Source organism: Paramisgurnus dabryanus, chromosome 20 (genome assembly GCF_030506205.2).
Source record: "Paramisgurnus dabryanus chromosome 20, PD_genome_1.1, whole genome shotgun sequence".
Taxonomy (NCBI): domain Eukaryota; kingdom Metazoa; phylum Chordata; class Actinopteri; order Cypriniformes; family Cobitidae; genus Paramisgurnus; species Paramisgurnus dabryanus.
In genome coordinates this window covers 7,281,790-7,306,755 of record NC_133356.1, presented here as the reverse complement: position 1 = coordinate 7,306,755, position 24,966 = coordinate 7,281,790, and the positions used below count along the sequence as shown (strand labels likewise).

General features: G+C 37.0%; 1 protein-coding gene across 1 annotated transcript in view; it reads right to left on the bottom strand.

Moving 5' to 3' along the window:
• anapc1 (anaphase promoting complex subunit 1) overlaps nucleotides 1–24,966 on the bottom strand; it is a 64,654-nt gene that overhangs the window by 3,726 nt on the left and 35,962 nt on the right. Inside the window, exons 29-45 of the mRNA XM_065296176.2 lie at nucleotides 23,592–23,826; nucleotides 22,798–22,889; nucleotides 22,272–22,406; nucleotides 20,931–21,013; nucleotides 19,994–20,072; nucleotides 17,686–17,760; nucleotides 17,148–17,218; nucleotides 16,964–17,054; nucleotides 14,939–14,992; nucleotides 14,653–14,846; nucleotides 12,450–12,536; nucleotides 11,728–11,845; nucleotides 9,454–9,531; nucleotides 9,249–9,316; nucleotides 5,679–5,817; nucleotides 5,256–5,342; nucleotides 898–993 (exon numbers count right to left, since the gene is read on the bottom strand). Of these exons, the coding sequence (XP_065152248.1) occupies nucleotides 898–993; nucleotides 5,256–5,342; nucleotides 5,679–5,817; nucleotides 9,249–9,316; nucleotides 9,454–9,531; nucleotides 11,728–11,845; nucleotides 12,450–12,536; nucleotides 14,653–14,846; nucleotides 14,939–14,992; nucleotides 16,964–17,054; nucleotides 17,148–17,218; nucleotides 17,686–17,760; nucleotides 19,994–20,072; nucleotides 20,931–21,013; nucleotides 22,272–22,406; nucleotides 22,798–22,889; nucleotides 23,592–23,826 (1,782 nt within the window). The remainder of the gene's footprint in view (nucleotides 1–897; nucleotides 994–5,255; nucleotides 5,343–5,678; nucleotides 5,818–9,248; nucleotides 9,317–9,453; nucleotides 9,532–11,727; nucleotides 11,846–12,449; nucleotides 12,537–14,652; nucleotides 14,847–14,938; nucleotides 14,993–16,963; nucleotides 17,055–17,147; nucleotides 17,219–17,685; nucleotides 17,761–19,993; nucleotides 20,073–20,930; nucleotides 21,014–22,271; nucleotides 22,407–22,797; nucleotides 22,890–23,591; nucleotides 23,827–24,966) is intronic.

The following is a 24,966-nucleotide window of genomic DNA, read 5'->3' as shown; positions in this document are numbered from 1 at the left end:
ATCTGTGGCACTATTCACTTCCATAGTATTATTGTTCCTAATATTGAAGTCAATGGTGCCCCAGATCTGCTTTGTTACAAACATTCTTCAAAAAATCTTCAATTAAAGGGATACTCCACTTTTTTGAAAAATGCTCATTTTCCAGCTCCCCTGGAGTTAAACATTAGATTTTTACCGCTTTGAAATCCATTCAGCTGATCTCCGGGTCTGGAGCTACCACTTTTAGCATAGCTTAGCACAATCCATTGAATCTGATTAGACCATTGGCATTGCGCTAAACACAACCAAAAGTTTGGATATTTTTCCTATTTAAAACTTGACTTTTCTGTATTTACATCGTGTACGAAAAATTAAAAGTTGCGATTTTCTAAGCAGATATGGCTAGGAACTATACTCTCATTCTGGCGTAATAATAAAGGACTTGCTGCTGTAACATGGCTGCAGGAGGCGCAATAATATTACGCACTGCCAGAAAATAGTCCCCTGCTATTGAAAGATACTAAGAGGACTATTTTTGGCTGCTGCGTAATATTAATTTTGCCTCCTGCAAACTCTTTGGTTATTTTTTAGCGCGATGCTAATGGTCTAATCAGATTCAATGGATTATGCTAAGCTACGCTAAAAGTGGTACCGCCAGACCCAGAGATCAGCTAAAGGGATTCCAAAAAGGTAAGAATAAAATGTTTAACTCTAGAGGAGCTGGAAAATGAGCATATTTCCAAAAAAAAGTCCAGTGTCCCTTTAAAAGAAATTTATAGAAGTTAAAAACACTTTTCTGTGAACTATAGTCTTTAGTGGTTTGGGCTGTTAAATTAGCAACATGTTAATTCCTGAAACTCTGTGTGAACATTAGCAGCGTGTGAAACCTCATGTGTGATTTGCTTTACTGTAACTGACCTGGTCAATAGAGATGTGTGTCGGCAGCATTTCTGGGTTTTCCTGTGTTACACATTCGTACAGAATTGCTGACAATAAAGCCACTGTCTCCCGCTTCTGCACAAACAAGACAACAACATACAAACATTGAAGAAAAGCCTCACGTGAATTGCCTGGTAAATGAGAGGAAGATTAGGGGTCACAAAATGAATGCACATCTGCGAAGTGCTGTCAAACACTACAAAAACTATTTTGGACTCGGGCTACACATTATTTAGCAAATGAATAAAAACTCAGTGTAAATAACACTTTATGAATAGCTACATCGTCTCCCTCTCTGGTTTGCTTAAAGTAGGTTGAGTTTAGTAATCAAGACAGCTTCATGCTAACATGTGTAATAAGTGTTTTAAATGCTTTAATGCTGTTTGAAAGTTTGTGACCCAGTCTATGAAATCCAGGTTTAAGTCTCAATCTAATGATGAGAGGGAATACAAAGTTTGATTTCATTCATTGATTTTAATTTTTTATTAAAGATATCAAGGTTATATTTTCACAGAATGTTCTTTGTAGGATGTAATTATGTAGGATGATTTAAATCCTCGGGGTCCATGATCTCTGAAAGCTAATGTTGACATTTGAAATCACCTAAACAAACACGCCCCTACCCCAATAGAATCTGGACCTTCATTTGCTAGACCCACCCCACATATACGCAACCCAGGCAATGATGTCAGCTAGTAGACACGCCCTTACTGCTGATTGGCTACAAGTGTGTTTTGGTAGTCAACCCCGACTCCTTTTTCCAAAGTGTTTTTCAAAAATCATGGACCCTGCCTTAAATAAATTACTTGGCAACATGATCAAATTTAGCTGGTTGAGTCACATTTTATTGTGGTATTTTAGTTTATGTCTTACAGTATATGGATGCCATCCATAGTTTTATTTACTCACACCCATGTCCTCCAAAATGTTGAGGTCTTCCTTTGTTCAGTCGAAAATAATTACATTTTTCTGAGCAATTTTTCTCAATTTAATAGACTTTATTGGACACCAACAGTTTCAATACAGCTTCAAAGGTCTCTAAACGATCCCAACAGAGGTATAAGGGTCTTATCTAGCAAAATGATTGCCATTTTTGGCAATAAAAATAAAAATATGTACTTTCAAACCACAACTTCTCTTCTTGCACTATCTGTGTGACGCACCATTGCGACTTTACATAATGCGTCATGATGAGAAATGTCAGGAGTTACATATGTGAAATGCACATTTGCAGACCATTTTAAATAATAAACTAACATAGGGACATTAATTTGTATTATTCCACATACAACAACTTCAGAACGATCCTCTTCTCCACACTTGTAAACTAGTGCGGTAGTTTTGCATAAGTCATGCTTGACCTTTTGACGTCATGACGCATTACATGAGGTCGCGCTGGCGCGTCACACGGCTAGTGCATGATGAGATGTTGTGGTTTAAAAGTACATATTTTTAATTTTTCTTGCCAAAAATGACAATCTTTTCGCTAGGTAAGACCCTTATGCCTCGTTTGGATCGTTTAGAGTCCTTTGAAGCTGCGTTGAAACTGCAATTTTAAACTGCATTAAACTGTTGAGGTCCAATAAAGTCTATTAAATTGAGAAAATCTTGGAATGTTTTCTTAAAAAACTTAAATTTCTTCTCAACTGAACAAAGAAAGACATCAACATTTTAGAAGACATGGGGGTGAGTAAATTACAGTATTGGGATTTTTTTTATAGAAGTTGAGTAATCCTTCAAGGTCCTATCACATAGCAGAGCAAATTCTAATTTCTAATACAATGCAAAAATAAGCGTAATTTAAAAATTGTATATATAAAGATTTTTTTTATTTTAGGGTGAAATATGTCCCAGGCTTTTCTGTGTGAGATTCACCTGTACCTGTACACATTTGTGCACTAAGGTAAAAGGTTATGTTTGTGGTTACTGACAGTAGGTCACAGGTGAGATGCATAGTCAACACCAGCAGTAATATGAGATATATATATATAACATGTCAGATGCACTTTAATGATTTCCATAGGATTTATGGTTTTATACTGAACTGTATTTTCTATCCCCTAACCGTACCCCTCTCACAGAAAACTTTTTGCCATTTTAGATTTTCAAAAAATATATTTCTGTTGGCAAAATGACTACATGGACTAGATTTCAATGGACTTAAAGGGATAGTTCGGCCAAAAATGATATTAAACCCATTATTTACTCACCCCCAAGCTGTCCGAGTTGCATATGTCCATCGTTTTTCAGACAAACACATTTTCGGATATTTTAGAAAATGTTTTAGATCTTTCAGTTGATTAAATGTAATTTTACGGGGTCCACCGTTAGTCCATGACCTTCAAGTCCAAAAAATGTGCATCCATCCTTCACAAATTAAATCCAAACGGCTCCAGGATGATAAACAAAGGTCTTCTGAGGGTAATCCTCGCGGTGTTGTTGTAGAAATATCCATATTTAAAACTTTATTAATGAAAATAAATACCTTCCGGTAGCGCCGCCATCTTAGACTCCTCTGTATTCAGGAGAGAGTATTAGCGTAGTGTACGCACTTTCCTTAGTGACGAATGACAAATTCGGAGGGCGGGGGCACAGAGCAGCAGCAGAGTAGCCTACGTAGGCTGCGTAAGCTCTCATCCTGAATGCGGACGCGACTAAGATGCTGGCGCTACCAGAAGGTATTTATTTTCGTTAATAAAGTTTTAAATATGGATATTTCTACAACAACACCGCACGGATTACCCTCAGAAGACTTTGTTTATCATCCTGGAGCCGTTTGGATTTATTTTGTTTAGGATGGACGCACTTTTTTTGGACTTGAAGGTCGTGGACTATGGGTGGACCCCGTAACATTAAATTTAATTAACTGAAAGATCTAAAACATTTTCTAAAATATCCAAAAATGTGTTTGTCTGAAAAACGATGGACCCTTTAAAGCAAGAGGGACTATGTGGCATTGGATTAAGGAGTCATGTGTCATGGCACTATGAACTATGGTGTGGTGGCTGGATATCTGGGGTTGGTGTGTAAGGAAGGCGTTTTCCTGTATGATATAATGATGATCAATAAAATATCAATCATAAAAAAGTCATTCTGTTCGATTTATAAGCTTGTTTGTTCATCCATCTTCAATTTAGGTGTGAGCTGGTTAATGTTCAAGTCCTCACCAAGATACAAAAACAAGCTCTGATGCAAAACCCAGGTGTGTCTGACATGATTTTATGTTAATGAGCATTTTTATCAGGCTCTTATGTTTAGGTTCAGTAATTTCACTTTAATGGCAATGAAAAGGTTACGGTATTAGTCAGTAATGGAAATGCCTTATTTTTGCTTATTATGCCTAATAAATTTGACTCTTTCACTGCAAAACCTGCATGCAATCTCCACTACTAAATACAGAGGTGGTGTTTAACTGTTTTTATATGCGAGGAGCTGAAATGCAAAAGCCTCCAAACGCCACCTTAAATAAAAAATGAGATGATGATATTAACCGAATCCTCTCAGCACATATAGCACATTCATTAAATACCCTTTCATTTCAAATCTGCTTAATCTTAACCTTGAAAAATACTTGTTTGTTGGCAAAATCCATTAAGAGGAAAAAAAAATGCTCATTTACAAGAAAAAATGTCAGACGCACTTAGAGGGTTCTGCATCTGAGCAAACGATTAATCGCGATTAATCTACAGCAGAATAAAAGTTTTTGCTTACATCATATGTGTGCGAACTGTGTACTTTATAACAATTATGTATAAATAAATATGCACACGTGTGAATTTATCTATACAAAGTTATTATACACAGTTCACACATATATATATAAATGTAAACAAAAACATTTACTCTGCTAAAGATTAATCGTGATTAATCGTTATGCATTCATTAAAAGCTCTTCATTTATTTATAGTCAAAGACCGATAAACATAAAAACCAAAAGGCTGTTAGTTGATCTTTCAATAACTGTTTGATTGACAAGAAAACCTAGGCTTGCGAAAACTTTAGCAAGATTGAGAGACAAGCGATTTTCTTTAAGTTTAGCTGGAATATTCCACCTCCACTTCCAACAAAAATTCACTCGTTCCATCTGAGGTTTAACACGTCTGCAAAGAAAACCACCAACGCCGCAGCTGATATACTGTATGTTTAGGGTTTTCTTCTTACCTAAACATTTATTAAGAGATCAAGTGTTCAGAGAATAACGCATTTCCACCTCTGACTGATCTACTCAAAGATATTTGCTTAGGAATGCAAAAGGCGCATGATCCTGACTTCAGCACTGTAAGAAAACCCTGAACAATTTTTTCCAACTGAAAACAGCAACATGTTTATGGTCTCACATGCTTCATGTTTTCCGAGGCTCTGCAGAAGTATTCGGCGAAGGAGACCAAAGCCGCGTCTGAGGTGAAGGTTGAGATGGCCTCGGGCTGCGAGGGAGACAGAAGTGGGAGGGAAGGGAAAAACAGCTCATTGACATGAAAACAAAATTCTTCACTCGTGGTTTGACTTTGAAAGAAGACATTATGCTACATTTAGCCAGCCAGAAACACAACCTCTTCAAAGACAAACATCCGGAACAAAATTCATATGTTTGTCTGCTGTATTTGAGTTAGAGCTTTAAATGAGACGCCTGACATAAATTTTAGCTTTATATTACCAATTACTCTATTTGAAGGGATATGTGGCAGTCGAGCCTCAGTAAATATTGACAGTCCTTAGCAAAACCTGTTGTGTGTCATAATATCTCTCATGTACACACAGACCTTAAATGTGTGAGCTTCAGGGTTTCTGTTGTTGAGGTTGGGAGCCAGAAGACTCTTCCAGCCATGTGGATCGTCTTTGTATGGGAGTTGTCCCGCCCGAAGCTTTACATACAGAACGCCATCTCTGGAGAGAATTGATCTGGAAAATAAAACTAAGTTAACAATCTTGGTACAAAGAGGACGATTTTACAGATACCGATATATCTAAGTTGATCCCTGCTTGCCGATAACCGATTAATCAACCGATAGTTTTTAAAATGGATACTGGATAAAAAAAATAAACATAGCACAAGTGAAACAGTGCTGATGTATTACAAAAGTAATAAAACAACAGTACTGGACCATGAAAATATGCTAAAAAACAATGTATACATAAAATTATATTTATTATATTAATAAGTATTGAAGTAAGTACTCCCACTGGTAAATTTGAAATTAAATAAATGTATATTATTTGTGTAGTCTTATACTTTATTTGCTTCCGTTTTAACATTTAATGATTATCTAATGAAAATAACAAAAGTGTTGATGTATTGCAGTGATAAAAATAACTAAATTCAGATTTTGATTCGTTGGATATGTTAACGTAGCCGACATCTGCATATAGTTTGCTTTTTCTCGTTATTAACTTAAAATTTGGATAAAATTTGGATAAATCATGGACAAAAGTAACCAGCTGGATATAAACTGATGCATTAATAATTTGGGTTGGATTTATGTGCGTGTATTTTAGTGTAACCGTTTGTGGTACCACTAATATAAGTGTCCTGTCAGCCTTGATGAAAAACTTAGGTTCCTGCCATTGTTTCCTGCCATCTATTCAGCAAATTAATTACCATACTTTAAAATGATATGAAGTGACGGATGCAACTCGGAAAAACTATTGGTACTCGGAAAAACTATGCCGATAGCCAACTGTTCCAACCGTTCCACCAATGATCTATCAGTACCTTGCTGATATCTTTATTTGTATTTGCACACAACTTATTTTCATTAAAAAAAAATCTGATAATTTACTCAAATCCATGTAATTCAAGGTGTTTGTTAAAGTTTTTTGAGGAAAACATTCCAGGATTGTTCTCCATATAGTGGACTTTAGTGTTTACAGTTTCAATGCAGTTCAACGATCCCAACCGAGGCATAAGGGTTTTATCTAGCAAAACAATCGCCATTTTCCAAAAACACAACTTTTCATCTTGCCCTAGCCGTGTGACATGCCAGCGGGACCTTACGTATTGCGTAATCACATCAAAAGGTCACACAGGACATACGTGAAACGCACACTTGTGGACCGTTTTAAACAATAAACTGACACAAAGACATTAAAGCCGTTGTTTTTCATGATCCCAACTTTATTTGGTGTGTAAAATTGCTGTTAGAGCATAAATAATGCATGCAAAATTATATAGCTCAAAGTTCAATGCCAAGCGACATATTTTTTTTAACAAAATTTCGCTTTTCAAGGACTACAGAGAGCGGCCGGTTTGGACTGCAACCCTCTACTTCCCAGAAAAATTACGTCAATATAAGAGTTTTTGACTAACCTCCGATATTCGTATCGGGTATCGGCTTCAATATGGAATAAAATTCTGGATCGGGTAACCGATCTGACATTTCTATGCACACTGTCACAATCACCCACACTGACGCTGGATTTCCACCAACTGCAGAGCGGCTGCAGATCGGCTCCGCTGCGTTACGGCTCCGCACTCCGGCGTCCGCCAATACCCACCAGTTCCGAATTTGTTGCAGATCGACTGCATGCTGAAGTGACAAGGACCCATGAGGTCTCGCAAATTCACGTGATGATCGTGCGATATCTAGTTCTGTCTCTGCCCATTATGACGTTAAATTACGACGTTTTGCTGGACCAGCCCAGATCATGACACGAGATCTCGCGAATTCAGGTATGATCACGCGATATAGTCATGGCTCCGCCCTGTGGAGCTGTCTGAAAATAAAAGCTCTGCGTATTTGTTCTGAAGGGCTGCGGATGGCCGGAGCTGTGACGGATCCGGAACGCAGTCAGTGGAAATACACACATTGACTTGAATGGAAACTGATTGACTCTGCCGCCGTTCCGCAGCGGATCCGCAGCCGGTGGAAATCCAGCGTGAGCAGCGCACATACCAGACGGGCAGAAACTCAAAAACATGCACACAGTCGTGCCATATTTAATTCTCTTTTTAATTTTGGTTGCAAAAATGTAGGCTATAATAGTTCATAAATGTATTCAGGAATTGAATTTGTTAGTTTAGTGCAAGGTTTTAATAGAAAAAGTTTTTAAAGATAAGATTAAGAAACGATACTTACAGTTATAAAATAATTTATAAAAAAGGTTGGAAGCACTGTTAATATTATAGTATTAAGTTTTATTATATGTAAATAAATAAGTATTATTATATGTAAATAAATAAAATTTAAATGCAGCGCTGTGTGTTCAAAATACAGCACTTTCAGTATCGTTTCGGATGCACTTTTGAAAGTAACGTGACGAATCTCTGTTGATCCGTGATCCATATGGAAAGGACGTATGTGACCAACGGAGTAGCTGTGTCTCGCGGCGCATGCGTCTGCACAACTTGCGCGCCGTGCGCTCTCTCTGTCTCTCTCTCAAGTCATCTTTTAAATCAATGACTTCTGTTATGAAAGCACAGATATCTTGGCCTATACTACTGCAAAGGGCTCTATTATATATATATATATATATGTATGTATGTATGTATGTATGTATGTATGTATGTATGTATGTATGTATGTATGTATGTATGTATGTATGTATGTATGTATGTATGTATGTATGTATGTATGTATATATATATATATATATATATATATATATATATGTATGTATGTATGTATGTATGTATGTATGTATGTATGTATGTATCGGCCCGCATGCCTCGGTTTGGACTGTTTAAAGCCCTTTGAAGCTGCATTGAAACTGCAAACAGTTGAGGTCCACCTATATGGGGAAAATTTTTTTCCTCAAAAACTTAATTTCTGAACAAAGAAAGACAAACATCTTGGATGACAGAGTGAGTAAATTATCCTTTAATCCCTTATAATTCCTTTAATTTCACATGTCCTGTCCTGTTTTATTCCAATGACTACCTAGCAACCAACAGCCATCATTTCACCGTCTAGGTTAACTATAGACACAATATAGACCGGCTATGTGTAACCCGCTTCTAGTCCACAAAATCCTGAATTTGGTTTTAATGTCGTTTTTTGCAAAAAACAACTTGCAAGATGTATGATCACATAAGTAAAGTCAACAGTGTTTGGTTTCATTTTACTCATTTCATTTACTTTTTACCTATGGTTAGACATCTATTATTAATATTTTTTATTTAAGATGGTTTAGACGGCTGCTAGACATCTCTTAAGCATAAAATTGCTTGCTGGGTATGAATATGTGTGGATACAGAGTTTATTTGTCTACATTGCCTGAGCTGAGGTGTTTCATTTTGTGTTCCACAGAAGTCAGTCATAGTGGTTTGGAAACAGCATAATGGTAAGTAAACAATGACTACTACAATAACTAATAAAAGCTACACGCAGACTTACTGTAGGTGTTGGGTTCCTTTGCTGATGTCAATGTTCAGCTCCCAATATCTTGGACCTTTCACCATAATCTGGATACAGATGAAGAAATGCATTTATAAAAGGGTATTTAAGTGTTCACGACTTTTACAACTAAGTCATGTGTTTGATTCCCAGAGAATCACTTGCATTAAAAAATGCATACATGTAACTGGCGAGTGTTTGTTACCCGTTTAAGAAGATGAAGTTCAGGCAGCATAGTGGGAGCCATTAACTCAACGGTGGTCTCCTCGTACCACTGCGTCTCCTATTAAACATACACACATACACAAAGAGTTAGCCAATAGCCACGCATTACAACTTATACGTCCACCATGCGTATCTGGATGTCTGCGTAAGCAGAGGCGTGCGTCTTTGTAATTGCAGGAACAGCTTGTTCTCTTCCTTTGGCTGCTGGCATTTAATTGAAAAGATGAATCCTCTTGAAAGCACCGGAGGGGGAACGGTCAACCTTCAACAGTCCTGTACTGTTTTTATCTTCTGAGAATCTCTTTGATGTGGCCCGCTGACATAATCACACAGCTAAACGCTGGGACACACACACATTACGCTCTCCATTCATCACAGTGATTTCAAGAACTTCAAAAAATATTACATGATTGTACTCGAGTTTGCTAAACTTATAAATTAAATGGGTACACATGAAATGTTATTCACAACTGTAAAATTTTATGGTACAGTATGTAACTTTTCGCCGCCAGAGGTCGTATTTTCAAAACAATAAGGAGGCGAAGCTTGATGCTATGAAGGAAAGTTGAAAGATGGGAGATGACTTTTTCACCAATGGAATTCACAATCGTAAACCAAGGATAGCGCGGATATTATCAGTCCTTCCCACTGATCTATATAAATGACTGGATTGCGCATAGAACGCTTGACGTAACTGCGTGAGGTGAAGCCAGCACAGAGTTCGAGCGGCCATCTTGGAATACCCAACCGGCAGAGGGCGTCATTGACTTCCATTCAAAATCATGATCTAATTTCACCCGCTTTACAGCGTATCAGTTACACAAGGTTAATTTTTAGGATGTGTACGTAAATTATTTGTTAATTCTGGTGTTGCAATGTTTATGTTTTAATCGGGCAGGATAATGGATTTATAAAAAAAACGTTAAGGTGAGTGTGTCTGTTGCATTTGTTAATGACACGGGTATAAATAAAGTTTTTTTTGACATTCAGCTACACTGTGATGGTCAGCGTTATTTCTCTAAATAAGTTTAGGTAACTTGTAAGTTTAGATAATATAATTACAAAACTAGCAAATTATTGCATGCACATACGGTACAAAGCATGATTATTTTTTAGATTTCAGAATGAGCACATACGCTAATAGTTTTGAACTCTATTGTTATGCTGTTAGTGTTGTAACCTTTATTGTAACCATAACCAGCATTGAAAATGTAGACTGCATAAAATACTATAAACAATATATGAAGAGTTTGGTTTCAAAATGCGATAAACGCCATTTAAAAAAAATTTGTTTCCGCCAAAATCAGTATTGTATCAAGTCAGTATTAAAAATTAAATTCTTTATTTTATGCAAAATCAGATATCAGCCATGTTATTGTGTCATCTTTTCTCCCTTTTTTCAAACCGCGACAAACACCGGTCCTCCTTTTCTGCAGAATGCAATAAATCAGCTTAACCAATCACAGCGCACCATTCCACACATTGTAAACAATAATGGCGGAGCTTTGAATACACATGGAATCCTAGTTTTCCTCATCTACTTTATACTTCATGATCAACAAACAAACAAAAACAAAATAATACTTTGATGCCCTTAATAAACCATTGGTGATTTTCTGTGGCAGGGAAGAAAAGTAAACCATTAAAATTTTATAATTTACGTGAGAGGCACTCAGGCGAAGGAAAAATCTCTCACACGACAGTATCAAGCTTATGTCATGCTAACACATTGACCCCAGAGGATCTTATGAAAAACTTTCCATTATTTTACTCTAAGTCAACAAAAATCGAGCAGGACCAAAACATTTTACAGCTGATCGATGTCAAAAAAGTTCAGCGGTGACGTCCCAAGGATGACAGCAGCAATGACAGTGTTCTCAATATGACAAAGTAAGTGTTTTGATCAATGCCATTAATGTTTATTTTTATCAGTGTATAGCACTAGTCAACTAAATAAATATATAATGGCAAAGATGAATGCATATTTATATAATGATTTAATAGACTTATGTATTTTAATGTTATTATAACCTAAAGATGCTATGTGAAAGTTTGTCACAGAAAATAGTGGTTTTCATCTTGTCACTTTCTTGGTATAGAAAACAAGTTTTTAACCAAATTAGTCAAAATGGATTTATTGCATTTTGGAACCCAACTCTTCATATATATGAATTTGAAGTTGATTTCATTTTGACTTTATATGCAAACAAGTCTTGTCTAAAGCCACAAAACACATAGCACATGCAACACATACCTTGTAGGTGACATCTAGCAGAGCATAGCAGGGTTTCAGCGTGTCCACGTCTACAGGAACCAGCAGGCGAGCTTCTGCAGCGAGGACAACCAGGTGCCGTAAAGCCTGAAGGTGATACCTACAGATATGACCAGAAACATCGGTTTACTTTAAACCAAAAAAAAAACTCAGAACTGCCCACAACACTGACACATACACGTGTTATAGTGCTAACATCTAAAGGCACGTTGTTTAGCTATAAACAACTAATCAGAAACTTGCATCTTTAAATTTTTATGTACAGGTGCAGAATTTTTCATACTCTGTATGTGTTTTATATATATTTTGTACTGTTTGCTATATAGTCATCCAACATAATGCATAGACCATTCTGTAAAAACATAATCTTGATATCTTTAATATTGAGTAAGATTGTGTCAAAGATTGAAATTAATGTGAAGTCATCACTATCATTATTATTATGAAACTTAGTCTGGATTTCAGAGATGTAGTCATATTTGACTAATTTGTTTTATTATATAAATTTAAGTGTCCAAATATATTTTAAGCCCACCATACAACAGTAACGTCACCATGTCGATCCCCCACAGTGCCAGTTCTGAATAACAAGTGTCATTCCAGTAAAAGTGAAAGTGGTTTTCTTCATAAGTGAACACAACCATTATTTTCCCTCATTGAAAGACAGTGTGTGTCAGCAGCTGTTTCGACGGCTGTGTGTTTACCTGTTATCAGTGCTGTGAGCCGGAAAATGAGGATAAAGTGCACAAAGGAGAGCGGCAATAGCCGAGTTGGAAGTGCTGAGCGTGTACCTGTAAAATAAAGTCAACATGAGTCTATTAAAAACATATGTCCCCATAACAGGTGTGTTTTTATTACTTTCCATCTTGACTGAGTATTTGACTTTACCAATCGTTGAAGTAAACATGCATCATTGAACAATAAAGGCACAATGATGTTGGAAAACAAACAAAGGACCCAACAAGCAACATATTCAATTGTCCCTAGAGGCAATATTTCTCAACGCATGTGACACGCACAATTGACTAGCGGGGGAAATTGGTCATCCATTGTTCAATGGTATGATTTGTGCTCTTTAAAAGGCCTCTCTTCAAATAATGGCCGAGTTAAAGAGTCTACTTGAACAGCTTATGACAGGAGGAGAGCTCTCGCTGTGACTTTCGTTGACCTGACTGCAGGTCACTCAGCTAATTTTAAAAGCACGAAAGTGCCGTCCCCTCGTACCAAACGCTGCTTATTTTACCACGCTTGTTATAAAGCATTTTTTTCATATCTACTCCAGTTGAGGTTTTATAAACAAATATGGGTGGCGTCCACCACTGCTGCAGGCTTAATGTGTGTGTGGCATTACTGAACCAAAAACAGGGCGTGGGGTCAAGAGAGATAAAGGAGTATATTTGGCAGTAAAGTCTGTAGTACAGGAAAAGGGTTACAAAGGCTATTGTAATTTCCTTAAGTAAATTTAACAACTCAAGGTAATGGATAAAAGACGGAGGAAACGTTATACTTAGCATCAACTCTTACCCCACCAGCATTTTTTTTAAAAGCCGCCAGCCCGCGGCAGCATTTTTTTTATTATTTTCACAAACGTTAATGTTTATAAGTTGGGTAAGAGTGCCATCTACTGGATAATAGCGGATTATGAATTGCCATAGAAACTTTGTCATTGGCAGCAAAGCATTTTTTCTTAATTCAAGGCTCCCACACCTTAATTAACTTGAAATTAAAGGACCTTTCAAGGACTTTCCAGGTCCAAACCCTTAAATTTAAGGACTAAATGGGGGGACACATTTCAAGTGAGAGCAAGGTTACATCGGGTTACCTTTTAAGATACATTATTACAGTTCCCTATTGAGGGAACTAGAGCTGCGTCACTGCGGTGACACTTTGGCGACGCCTCCAGGGGTAAGTGAGTGCGTCTGAAATTCAACCAATGGTGAGGCTAAAAGACAAACACTGCGTGACGCGGGAGCCGGGAAGTATATCGCTATCTGAAATATTGGCAAAGATGGCATTACAGGGACGCAGGAAGTATGGCAAGGGAGACACAGAGTCTCATTCCCTTCTCAGGGAACAACAGTTACATACCTAACCCTCTCTGGGGTTTTCATGTTTTCAAACACAACTATGCAAAAAAGCATTTTGGTATGAATCAACATTGGCATACAGAAGATATAAGCATTTAAAGCGAACAGTTTAGCATGTGTGCTTAAAAAGTCTAGAATTTTATGATATTATCCTACACTACACAGGGAATAATAATGTGGATTTTTTTCACGCAAGCACGTGAAAAATAGGTAATTGAAATATGGCTCCCCTTGTGATGTCAGAAGGGGATAATACCGCCTCTTAATCTGCACTATCCAATCACGGCACTACCATTTAGTACAGAGATCAGCTCATTTGCATTTAAAAGGACACACCCAAAAAACTGCTAATTTTTGCTCACACATACAAAGTGGCAATTTTAACATGCTATAATAAATTATCTGTGGGATATTTTGAGCTAAAACTTCACAAACGTTTACTGGGGGGCACCAAAAATTTCCTTTACATCTTAAAAAAGTCTTGTGAAATGTGCCCTGCCTCTGTGAACACTAGTTTTATAAATTTCACTCAATCTGATTTTTATTTTGGTAGAATGCATAAGATTTATGTTTACAATCTTATGCATTTGGCAGACGCTTTGCAATTGTACAAGTTTCCTAGGTATCGAACCCAGATCTTTTGCGCCGCAAAGACTGGTCACACATGTGAAGATTTTAAGTCTGATTTGCAACTTCGGGAATCGAAAGGGAGCGTGAGCTGATTAGTGTTTTACCGCAACCGATTTTTTGTCCAAAAAAAAAAATAACACCAGAGTGTGATGTGTGTGACACAATGCTCTACCAGTAAAATCAGACTAACCTTCCTCCGCCCAGGAAGAGCAGACCCAAAGCCATGTGATGGGCCATGTGGAAGCCGTAGTTCATCTCACCAAAGGTGCGTTTATGGAGGAATCGACACAGCTGCAACACTTTCAAGTTCCCCGAACCGGACATGACCATTGAAACGGCCAGGAGGACCATACTCAGACACGTCTGCAGGTTATACTGTCCGGTCTGGACCGTACCAAACACATGCAATATCAGTTGTGTGAATACGCATATATGAGTTTATCAAAGTGGAGTAAATAAATGCCGAAGCTGCTTACCACGGTAGCTGTAGACGTTGTCAGACACTGCATGAAGTTGCGGGCAAATTTGTACTGAAATACATCAGTGACAGACATAAGGAAACATTTAGTTAACACTTTTTTAAAACCACAATAGAGTGTTGCAGGGATGACATATTTAGTTAGTGGGACAAAAAGCCCATTAATTTTTTCCATAGACTTCGCAAAAAATAAGAATTGTGTTGAACAAATGTTTATGATGCTTACACGTGTTGTCCAACAAAATAATCTTCACAGATTAACACAACTTGATTTTGAATTTACTAGAAATCAAAGGTTACAAGTGAACTACACCAGCTGTCTCTCAAGATCAACATCATCACCACCAAGCTTCTAACAGCTCTTTCAAACCTTATTAAACACATTTAAAACATGTTCCCTGATAATGAAATATCATGCATGAAAATCTCAAAAACAATACCACGTGGGCACAATCCCCAAAAAAAGTGTAATCCACAAAGTTTGTAGTCGCATGTAGCAACTTGTTAGCAACCCCCATTTTTAAAAAATGCTCATTGTCCAGCTCATTTTCTAGAGTTAAACATTTGATTTTTACAGTTTTGGAATCCATTTAGCTGATCTCCGGGTCTGGCGGTACCACTTTTAGCATAGCTTAGCATAATCCATTGAATCTGATTAGACCATTAGCATCGCACCTAAAAATAACCAAAAAGTTTTAAAATAATGATATTACGCAGCAGTCGAAAATAGTACCCTTCGTATCATTCAATAGTCTTCAACAGCAGCGGAATATTTTTGGGGCACTACGTAATATCATTGCGCCTCCTGCAGTCATGTTTACGGAAAGCAAAGTCCATGATTAATACGCCAGAATAAGACTACAGTTCCTAGCCATATCTGCCGAGAAAATCACAACTTTTAATTTTCCGTCATTCTTAGTACACGATGTAACTACAGAATAGGGCTGGGTATCGATTCAGATTTTTCAGATCGATTCGATTCCGATTCACAAGCTAACAAATCGATTCGATTTCAATTCTCGATTCAATTTTCGATTCCGGTTCTTGGGCCGGTTTTTATACTCGATTCTCGATTTAACTCAATGAATATAGATTTAATACAAATAATATATTAATAAAAAGAACAGTGAGCAGCAGGTTACAAGTGGGAATTTAATAAAATCGATGAAGCACCTGAAATCATGAATGACTGACAGGCTTGCCTCTCGCCCCTTGGTAACATTGCGCAATGCAAAAAAGAGGGTGACATCTAGTGAAGAAGAATAGTAATTTGATTAACGTTAATCTTTCGTTCAATGTTTGCAGAAATAAATATGAAAGAAAAAAATCGATTTTGCTCTTTGAGAATCGATTCTGAATCGACCACGTTTTAAAAACAGTTAATCGGAAAAAAATTTTGCCCAGCCCTACTACAGAAGAGTCAAGTTTAAAATAGGAAAAATACTTTTTGAGCGTAATGCTAATGGTCTAATCAGATTCAATGGATTGTGCTAAGCTATGCTAAAAGTGGTAACTCCAGACCCAGAGATCAGCTGAATGGATAAGAATCCATCATCCAAAACGGTAAGAATCAATTGTTTAACTCTAGAGGTGCTGGAAAATGAGCATATTTTCAAAACAAAAAGTGGAGTGTCCCTTTAAAGCTTTAAAAAGTCACGAGTGAGGGTATTACTAGTTTGTTTTATGGCACTTAACAAAACGTGAAAACATCTTAGGCTTATGTTAAATGAAAACCCCATTCAAAAAACCTATTTGACTTCTGGACGATGGAATCAGAAGTGCTAACTTGCCTTCGGGTTTTACTTAAAAAATATGTCATCCCTGTGGCACTTACTGTAGGAAACACCTGTAAGAGCCTCTTACAAAAAGTGCACTGTGGTGATGTTAATGCTATGGTATTTTATTATTTATTATGGCACTGAATCTAAAAAACATGCTATTTTCCAAGTCCAAACAAGCATGGTAACACTATGGTATTGACGTCTGTAATTTTTGTTATTGCTATAGCAAAATTTTCTCATACCAGGCATTCAAATGCATCTGAATTTGCAGACCCAGCAAACCGAAACCCAACGGCCAGACAGCCTCCAGCGATAATATAGTCATGAGCTTGTCTGTACAAAGAAAAACAGATGTGTTAGTCATAATTCAATCAAACTTTAATGGAAATACACATGAGAACGATTTGAACGCAGTATCTGACTCACACTAAAGTCTCCATGTTGAGATCTTCAGAGACGGCCGCCTGGTCCTGGTTTCCAATGTTCTCTTGGATAATCTGAAAACACAACGACTGTGTGATGAATGGAGTGTGACGCTAGCAATGCCAAACTCAGCTCATTACTGTGTGTCTCTGAAATTGGGCCTTTTAATTTTAATAAAAATATGCTGTTTGCAATGTACACATCTCTGTGAACAAATTAAAAATGAGTCTGGGTCAGAATTTGGCTGAATAAACCAAATCTAAACAATGGTAACAAGGTGAATGAACTTTATCATGAAAATACCTTCACATGACCTTCCTATTCCTCTCTGTTGCTCAAGGACCAGCAGACCACCATAGCAGTGACTAAACCTTATGCAACAGTACTATTACAAAATTCCTGACAAGCCTTTGAACTTCAACGTGCAGAGGGGGAACTTGTATTTTCAGATTATGAACCAAGTCTATATGATCAGCTTTCTCTAGCGAGCAGCCAATCAGAAACAGAACACAATGTTGGGTTAGGTCCCTGCAGCTTGTACCTGAGGGACGTTGCTTTTCACCCAGTCTGCATTGGGAAAGATCTCATCCCACATGATCAGACATCTGGCCAGCGTCTGCAGAAAAAAGGAAATGCTTTGACAGTTACTAAACACTAAAAGCTACAAATAAACCTCCGGCGAATTGTCAACAGGCGTGTGCAAGGAAGTTTGCAAATGTTTGTTCACTTCACTTTGCTTAATAAAGTAAACTATCTTTTTCAAGCACTCTTAAAGATAGTAAATAGTCAGTTATAAATTAAGAACAAAAAACAGACAATGAAACAAAGATATAATTCATATTTTAATGTAATTAAATATTCTTCACGTTGATTTAAAAATGACACCGATTTAAGCTACTGAAGTTATTTAGGTAGGAGTATGAAGTGCCTTTTTATGTACGACTAAAGGGGGTCACACACCACACCACATCACGTCATGTATCTAAAAATCTAAAACATTATTTTCTATGAATGTATGTCTTAAATCGTTAACTCATTCCCCGCCAGCCATTTTTCTGTGATTTTCACAAAAGTTTCACAAAATGCCTTCCAGGAAAATTTTCTTCTAAAAATATATAAACATACAAATATATCAAATAAAATAACAGATGCTCTGTTTTCAAACAAACAACAAACAAACAATAACGAGAAAAAAATGTTTCATCTAGGGATGCTTAACGATTAATCGCAATTGATCTATAGCAGAATAAAAGTTTTGTTTACATTATATATGTGTGTGAACTGTGTATAATAATTAAATATGCAAACATGCATGTGTAATTTTTTTTTAAAATGTGTATTTATATTCTAAGTATTTATATTTGTATATAATATAAATTATACATAAATATACAAATTTATATACACATGTAAACATTTTTTTAAATATATACATGCATGTGTGATGTGTGCATTTATCTATACAAATGTATTATGCACAGTTCATACACATATTTGATTTCAACAAAAACTTTTAATCTGCTATAGATTAATCACGATTAATCGTTATGCATCACTAGTTTCATCCCATCTATATTTTTTCTCTGCTTATAAACTCTTAAATATGGATATTTTTCTTAAAAGAATTTTTGCAAAAAGCTGAAATAATTGCATTTTTGTGAAGAAATTTGGTGGAGATCAGATGCAGACCGATTATCAAAACATACATAGAGTTTAAAATTAGTAAATGTAACGTTTTGGCTTCAGTGTTTTCATAAATTGGGTAACACATTTGTAACCCTGTACCACAAAACCAGTCATAATAGTCATTTTTTTGAGATTTACACATCATTTGGTAAAGATTTGAAAATCTAGAATCTAACAGTACATTCACACGGTGCGCAAGGGTTAACACTTCTCATTTACTTTTAATGGGTTATGTAATGTGTTGCAAATTTAATTGTGGATCCATCAACGTTGCGTCACTGTCGTTGCTTGCAGCAGAAGTTGAACATTTCTCAACTTTTCAAGCGCCAACGTGTGCATCAGCCAATCAGATCGCCTTATGCAAAAACCTAGTGCGAATCAAGCAAATTACGTTTATGCAAGACCGGAAAACAAAAGAGCATGTGTTGCTGTCACTATGATTGGCTGTTGGCCATGCTTCAGACACGCCTTCGGTCAAGGGTTAATGCTTTCACCCTTTGTAAATGTACCATAAGGATGCAAAAATCTGAATATTAAGAAAAACGCCTTTAAAGTTGTCCAAATGCTAAGGATAGCAACACATATTATTAATGATAAGACCTAAACAATTGTGTTTGCATTAATACTGGCCAATAGATGCATGCTGATCTTGTTGTGTTTCTGTCCATTCAGGGGTTTTTTCAGTGCATGTACACAATAAGCCAACAAAAGCATGATAAACATCAAACAAGCATCATACTGATATCTTAAAGTCTATTAATTTTATACGAACCTCAAGCATGTCTCTATTTTTTCATTTATCTTATATCTCTCGTAATGCATCGTGAGATTGTCTTTTTATGCAATCCTAGCTAAAAACATGGCCGAAATAAGATATCTTTAAAGACAACAAAGTCATACTGGCTATTTTATTGGAACAGCCATCAGGTCAGGACTATACCTACTGCACCTTACTAGGTGTCAGGTACCTTGGAACCAAAATAAGGTTCCTGTTGATTAACAAGTAAATTAGGCTGTGCTGAACTGACCTATATGTTGTCTTTATAGCCATAAAACATCCCACAGGCCCGCTAGGTAAAAGTGTGACTGAACCCAAAACGAGGTGTTAATGTGTAAGTGTTTGAGCCCAAAGGTCAAAACGACCCTTCTGCCGACCCTCTCACCCTTAACAGCAGAAACTCGGGTTTAATGAAGTCCAGCAGGAACATGGTGTCAGGGGCTTTCAACCATTCAGCAATAGACCTGGAAAAGTCCACAGAGATGTGATAATGTTCAAACTGTGAAAAAGATCAACCCTGTAACTTAGTTTCGGTAAACCATTCTCTGCGAGCATGTGAAAAATAGGTCATTGAAATTTGCCTCCCCTTGTGACGTCAGAAGGGGATAATACAGCCCCTTAATCTGCACTAACCAACCACGGCACTGCCATTTAGTGCAGATCAGCTCATTTGCATGTTGAAGCACAACCCTAAAACGGCACATTTTTGCTCACACCTACAAAGTGTCAACTTTAACATGCTATAATAAATTATCTGTGGGGTATTTTGAACTAAAACTTCACATACGTACACTGGGGACACCAAAGATTTTTTTTAAATCTTTAAAAAAGTCTTGTGAAATGTTCCCTTTAAGGCCCTGCTTCCAGCACATCAAATGCATTATTTTTGAACATTAACACAGTGTCTTGACCAGACGAATTGAGATAAAGCAACAAGTGTTCAAAGTGTGTTATTTCTATGTTTGTAAATCTTAAGAATTTTAATTCTAATCTTAAACAGACTTGACAATCGACAGTAAAATCTTACTGGTTCAGAATCTCTGGTAACATGTATATTAACAGCCACATACTGTAAAAATGTAGTTTGACGAGAACAGTTTTCTTTCCTTTGCTTCTATAATTGCTAATGAAAGAGGAAGTCGGACAATGTCATCAATGTCAATGTTAGTTATGAGTATTTGATGATACTTGCTACTGTTAGTTGGTAACAGGTGGATGGACTCGAGGAACGTTGCATCTGGTTAGGTGTAATCTAAACATTAGCCTGCTATTTGTTGCTTTATTAAGAGATGAAATTAAACTGAATACGCACAAACACTCACCTATTATTAGTTTTCAGGTAGATCATGGCTAAGGCAAGCGTTGCACCAGGACAGGTCACATCCACATTGATAGTGTCACCTTCCTTTAAAAAATAACAAAAACTATTGCCTTTGAATTTTATTATTACACATTGCAGTCAAAATAATGTTTTTACATTGCATGTGTGCACAACACTATTTTCTATTAATAAAAGCGGTATGTTAAAGGATCAGTCCATTTTCTTAAAAAAAAAAAAATACAGAAAATTTCCTCACCACCATGTCATTCAAAATGTTGATGTCTTTCTTTGTTCAGTCGAAAAGAAATTATGTTTTTTGAGGAAAACAAACATTCCAGGATTTTTCTCATTTTAATGGACTTTAATAGACCCCAACACTTAACAGTTTTAATGCAGTTTAAAATTGCAGTTTTAAATTGCAGTTTCAAAGGACTCTAAACGATCTCGAACAAGGCATAAGGGTCTTATCTAGTGAAACAATTGTCTTTTTGGCAAGAAATATAAAAAATACTTTTAAACCACAACTTCTCGTCATCTTCTGGTCCTGTGACATGCCAGCGTGACCTCACGTAATTGCATAATGACGTCGAAAGGTCAGGTGTTACATATATTAAACGCACATTTGTGGACCATTTAAAACAATAAACTGACAGAAAGACATTAATTAGTATCATTCGACATACAACAACTTCGGAATGGTCCTTTTTCTCCACACTTGTAAACACTGGGGCGTAGTTTCGCATACGTCTTCCGTGACCTCTAGACGTGATGGCGTATTACGTGAAGTCGTGCTGGTGCGTCACAGGACCGGACATAGACGAGAAGTTGTGGTTTTAAAGTGCTTTTTTTTCTTGCCAAAAATGACAATCGTTTCGCTTGATAAGACCCTTATGCCCCGTTTGGGATCGTTTAGAGTCCTTTGAAACTAAAATTTTAAACTGCATTAAAACTGTTAAGAGTTGGGGTTCATTAAAGTCCATTAAAATGAGAAAAATCCTGGAATGTTTTCCACAAAAAACATAATTACTTCTCGACTGAACAAAGAAAACATCAACATTTTGAATGACATGGTGGTGAGTAAATGATCAGGATTTTTTTTTTATTGACTAATCCTTTAATATCTCCATCTGAGCTTAACCGTACTTCTTTCACCAGTTCAAATCTCTCAGATATGTTACTGTAATGTGAAAAAGCATAATAATAATAAATGATCCAACTTGTAAAATACTGCAAACAATAACCCATGTATATCTGTATTTGAGTATTGTGAGAGGTGTGGCATCTTTCCCAGCACATGAAAAGCCACAGGTGAGTTTTACATTTTAATGAGTTGTAACTGCACCTTAATCTGATAGCTTGGAGACTTGTGTTTCTCTCTGTTGATGCCAGCATGTGTTCGCCGGTGTCCTCCGACCATATACTGATAGAGTTGCTCGGGAACGTTGAGGTCGGTCATTCCGATCAAATTACTGCCGTGCTGGAAGACAGAAAATAGACTGTTCAGCATGGGAAAAACTCCACAACTGTACTCTCATTGATACACATCAACAATACATATGACACGCTTGCTTTCCCTCAAAAGACAAATAAATACTGACTCATACTTTAAAAACACTTTGAAAAGTTGTACACTGAAATGATGGTGTACATTAGCTTAGTTTGTGGTGGAAAATTGTTCATATGCACTATTCTGAATGAACTATGCCTTGAATGAAATATGGGTACGTAGAAAGATAAAGCCATTATTAACTGCACTACTACCCTACTACAAAGATAGTATACTTATAAGCTGAAAAAAAGTTACAGCCAAATAAAATGAGGACAACATTCGGAAAATGTTTAGGAAACATAAAAAAACTAAAACTCACTCCAAGGCAGACCATGCCAAGTGCCAACCCCGCTGCTAGAGAATAAGACTCTCTATCTGTACAATACTCCATCTCAGGACCCGGAGGACGGCCTACACAATAACACACAAACACATTTACAGGTTACAAATAACATAACAAACTCATTCAGTGAATGAGTCTAAATGAATTTATTTTCACGTTTTGAAAACAGTATTTTGTAAAGAAATCAAAATGAATTAAACACCAGATGATCCTACAGGGTTCCCACAGCTTAATCAACTTAAAATTCAAGGACCTTTCAAGGAATTTTCAGGTCCAATACCCTCAAATTTAAGGAGTAAATGTGGGCACACATTTCAAGTGAGAGCAAGGTTACATTGTGTTACCTTTAAAGATACATTGTTATAGTTCCCTTTTGAGGGAACTCGCGCTGCGTCACTGCGGTGACACTTTGGGGATGCCTCCAGGGGTAAGTGCGTCTAAATGTGTATATCAATTTCAACCAATGGTGAAGCTTAACGACAAAGACAGGGTGACGCGGGATCTAGGAAGTATATTGCTATCTGAAATATTGCCAAAGACGGCGTTACAGGGACGCAGGAAGTATGGCAAGGGAGACGCAGCGTCCCGTTCCCTTCTCAGGGATCAACAGTTACATACGTAACCCGAGACGTTTTCATGTGTCAAACACAACTATGCAAAAAATTAGCACCCCCACCCAAAAAAAAGACACTAAAGCTAATAGTCATGGAAGGCAAATAGAAAATAAAACTGAATTACAAAAATAAGCAGCCAAATTTGACTAAACTAACCGATCTCAGCCAGCAACACTTCAGCGTTGTGCCGGTGTCCGGTACCCTGGTAGACCAGACCGATGCCGACCACAGCGGCCACCTGAACACTGTGCGGCACATCCAGCTCGGTTGAAGTGGGGGGCAGCAGCGCAGGGATGTGGATGCTTAGCAGGCGGGTGATGGACATATCCATGGTGCCTAGTTTGGCAGCAGATACGCCTAGCAGAAGCCCGATGCTTGTCATCTCGTGACCCTAATATGGAGGAAATGAGATAAGAATGTTACAGTGGTTCTGTTATATATGTTAGTGAGCTGCCCAAGTAGGCAGCATTTTAAGGGATCGTATGTTTATTCCAAACACATTTAAACTATAAAGCAGCGTCACATGTACAGCGTGAAAAATAAGTATTTGACACATCAGCATTTTTATCAGTAAGGGGATTTCTAAGATTTCCACCAGATGTAGCCATCAAGCCAAATATTGAATTCATACAAAGAAATCAGAACATTTAAGTATACAAGTTGAGTCATAATAAAGTGAAATGACACAGGGAATAAGTATTGAGAACACTTTATTTAACGCTTTGTAGAAATGCCTTTGTTGGTGATTACAGCTTCTGCGCCTATAACCATTCCAATTAAAATGCTTTTCAACGATTAGATTACGAAGATCTTGAGAGAGTTCTTTGCTTTTACCCATCATGAAGTCTTTCCTGTGTGCCTCCTGGGAATGAGAAGCCTTTATAGGCCATCAATTAAGACTAAAGCAGCTAATATCTTATAATTTGATAAGGGGGCAGGGTTTTTCTTTCAGTACTGACAGATTTCAGGTGATCTCATGGCTTTCTATGCCATTTTGCACCTTGTTCTCTTCTTGTGTTCAATACTTATTCCCTGTGTCATTTCACTTTATTTATTATGACTCAACTTGTACACTTAAATGTTCTGATTTCTTTTGTATGAATTAGATATTTGGCTTGATGGCTACATCAGGTGGAAATTTTGTGTCAATAGCCCACTAAGAAATCCCTTTACTGATAAAAATGCTGATGTTTCAAATACTTATTTTCCCCGCTGTATATTTTGGTAAAAAGACCAAACATTCAGTGAAAAATAAATTCAAAATGGGTGATTATTAGTATTTATTCAATGCTTAAAAAATATTGAAAGTTTAAAGACCAGGGTTTCCCGCAGCACATTTCAGTTCGGGCGGCCCGCCTTAGCTTGGAAACTCTACCGCCTTAACTAGGTTGTCCAAAAAAAAAGTCTGTCAAGTGCTTCACACCGCGAGCGTGCACGTGTGTCACACGGCCGAAATGAGATAAAGACGTGGTCCATCATGTCTGAAGGATAGCTAGTTGATAAAACACGTGTCCGTGAGAACTGTAAGTGA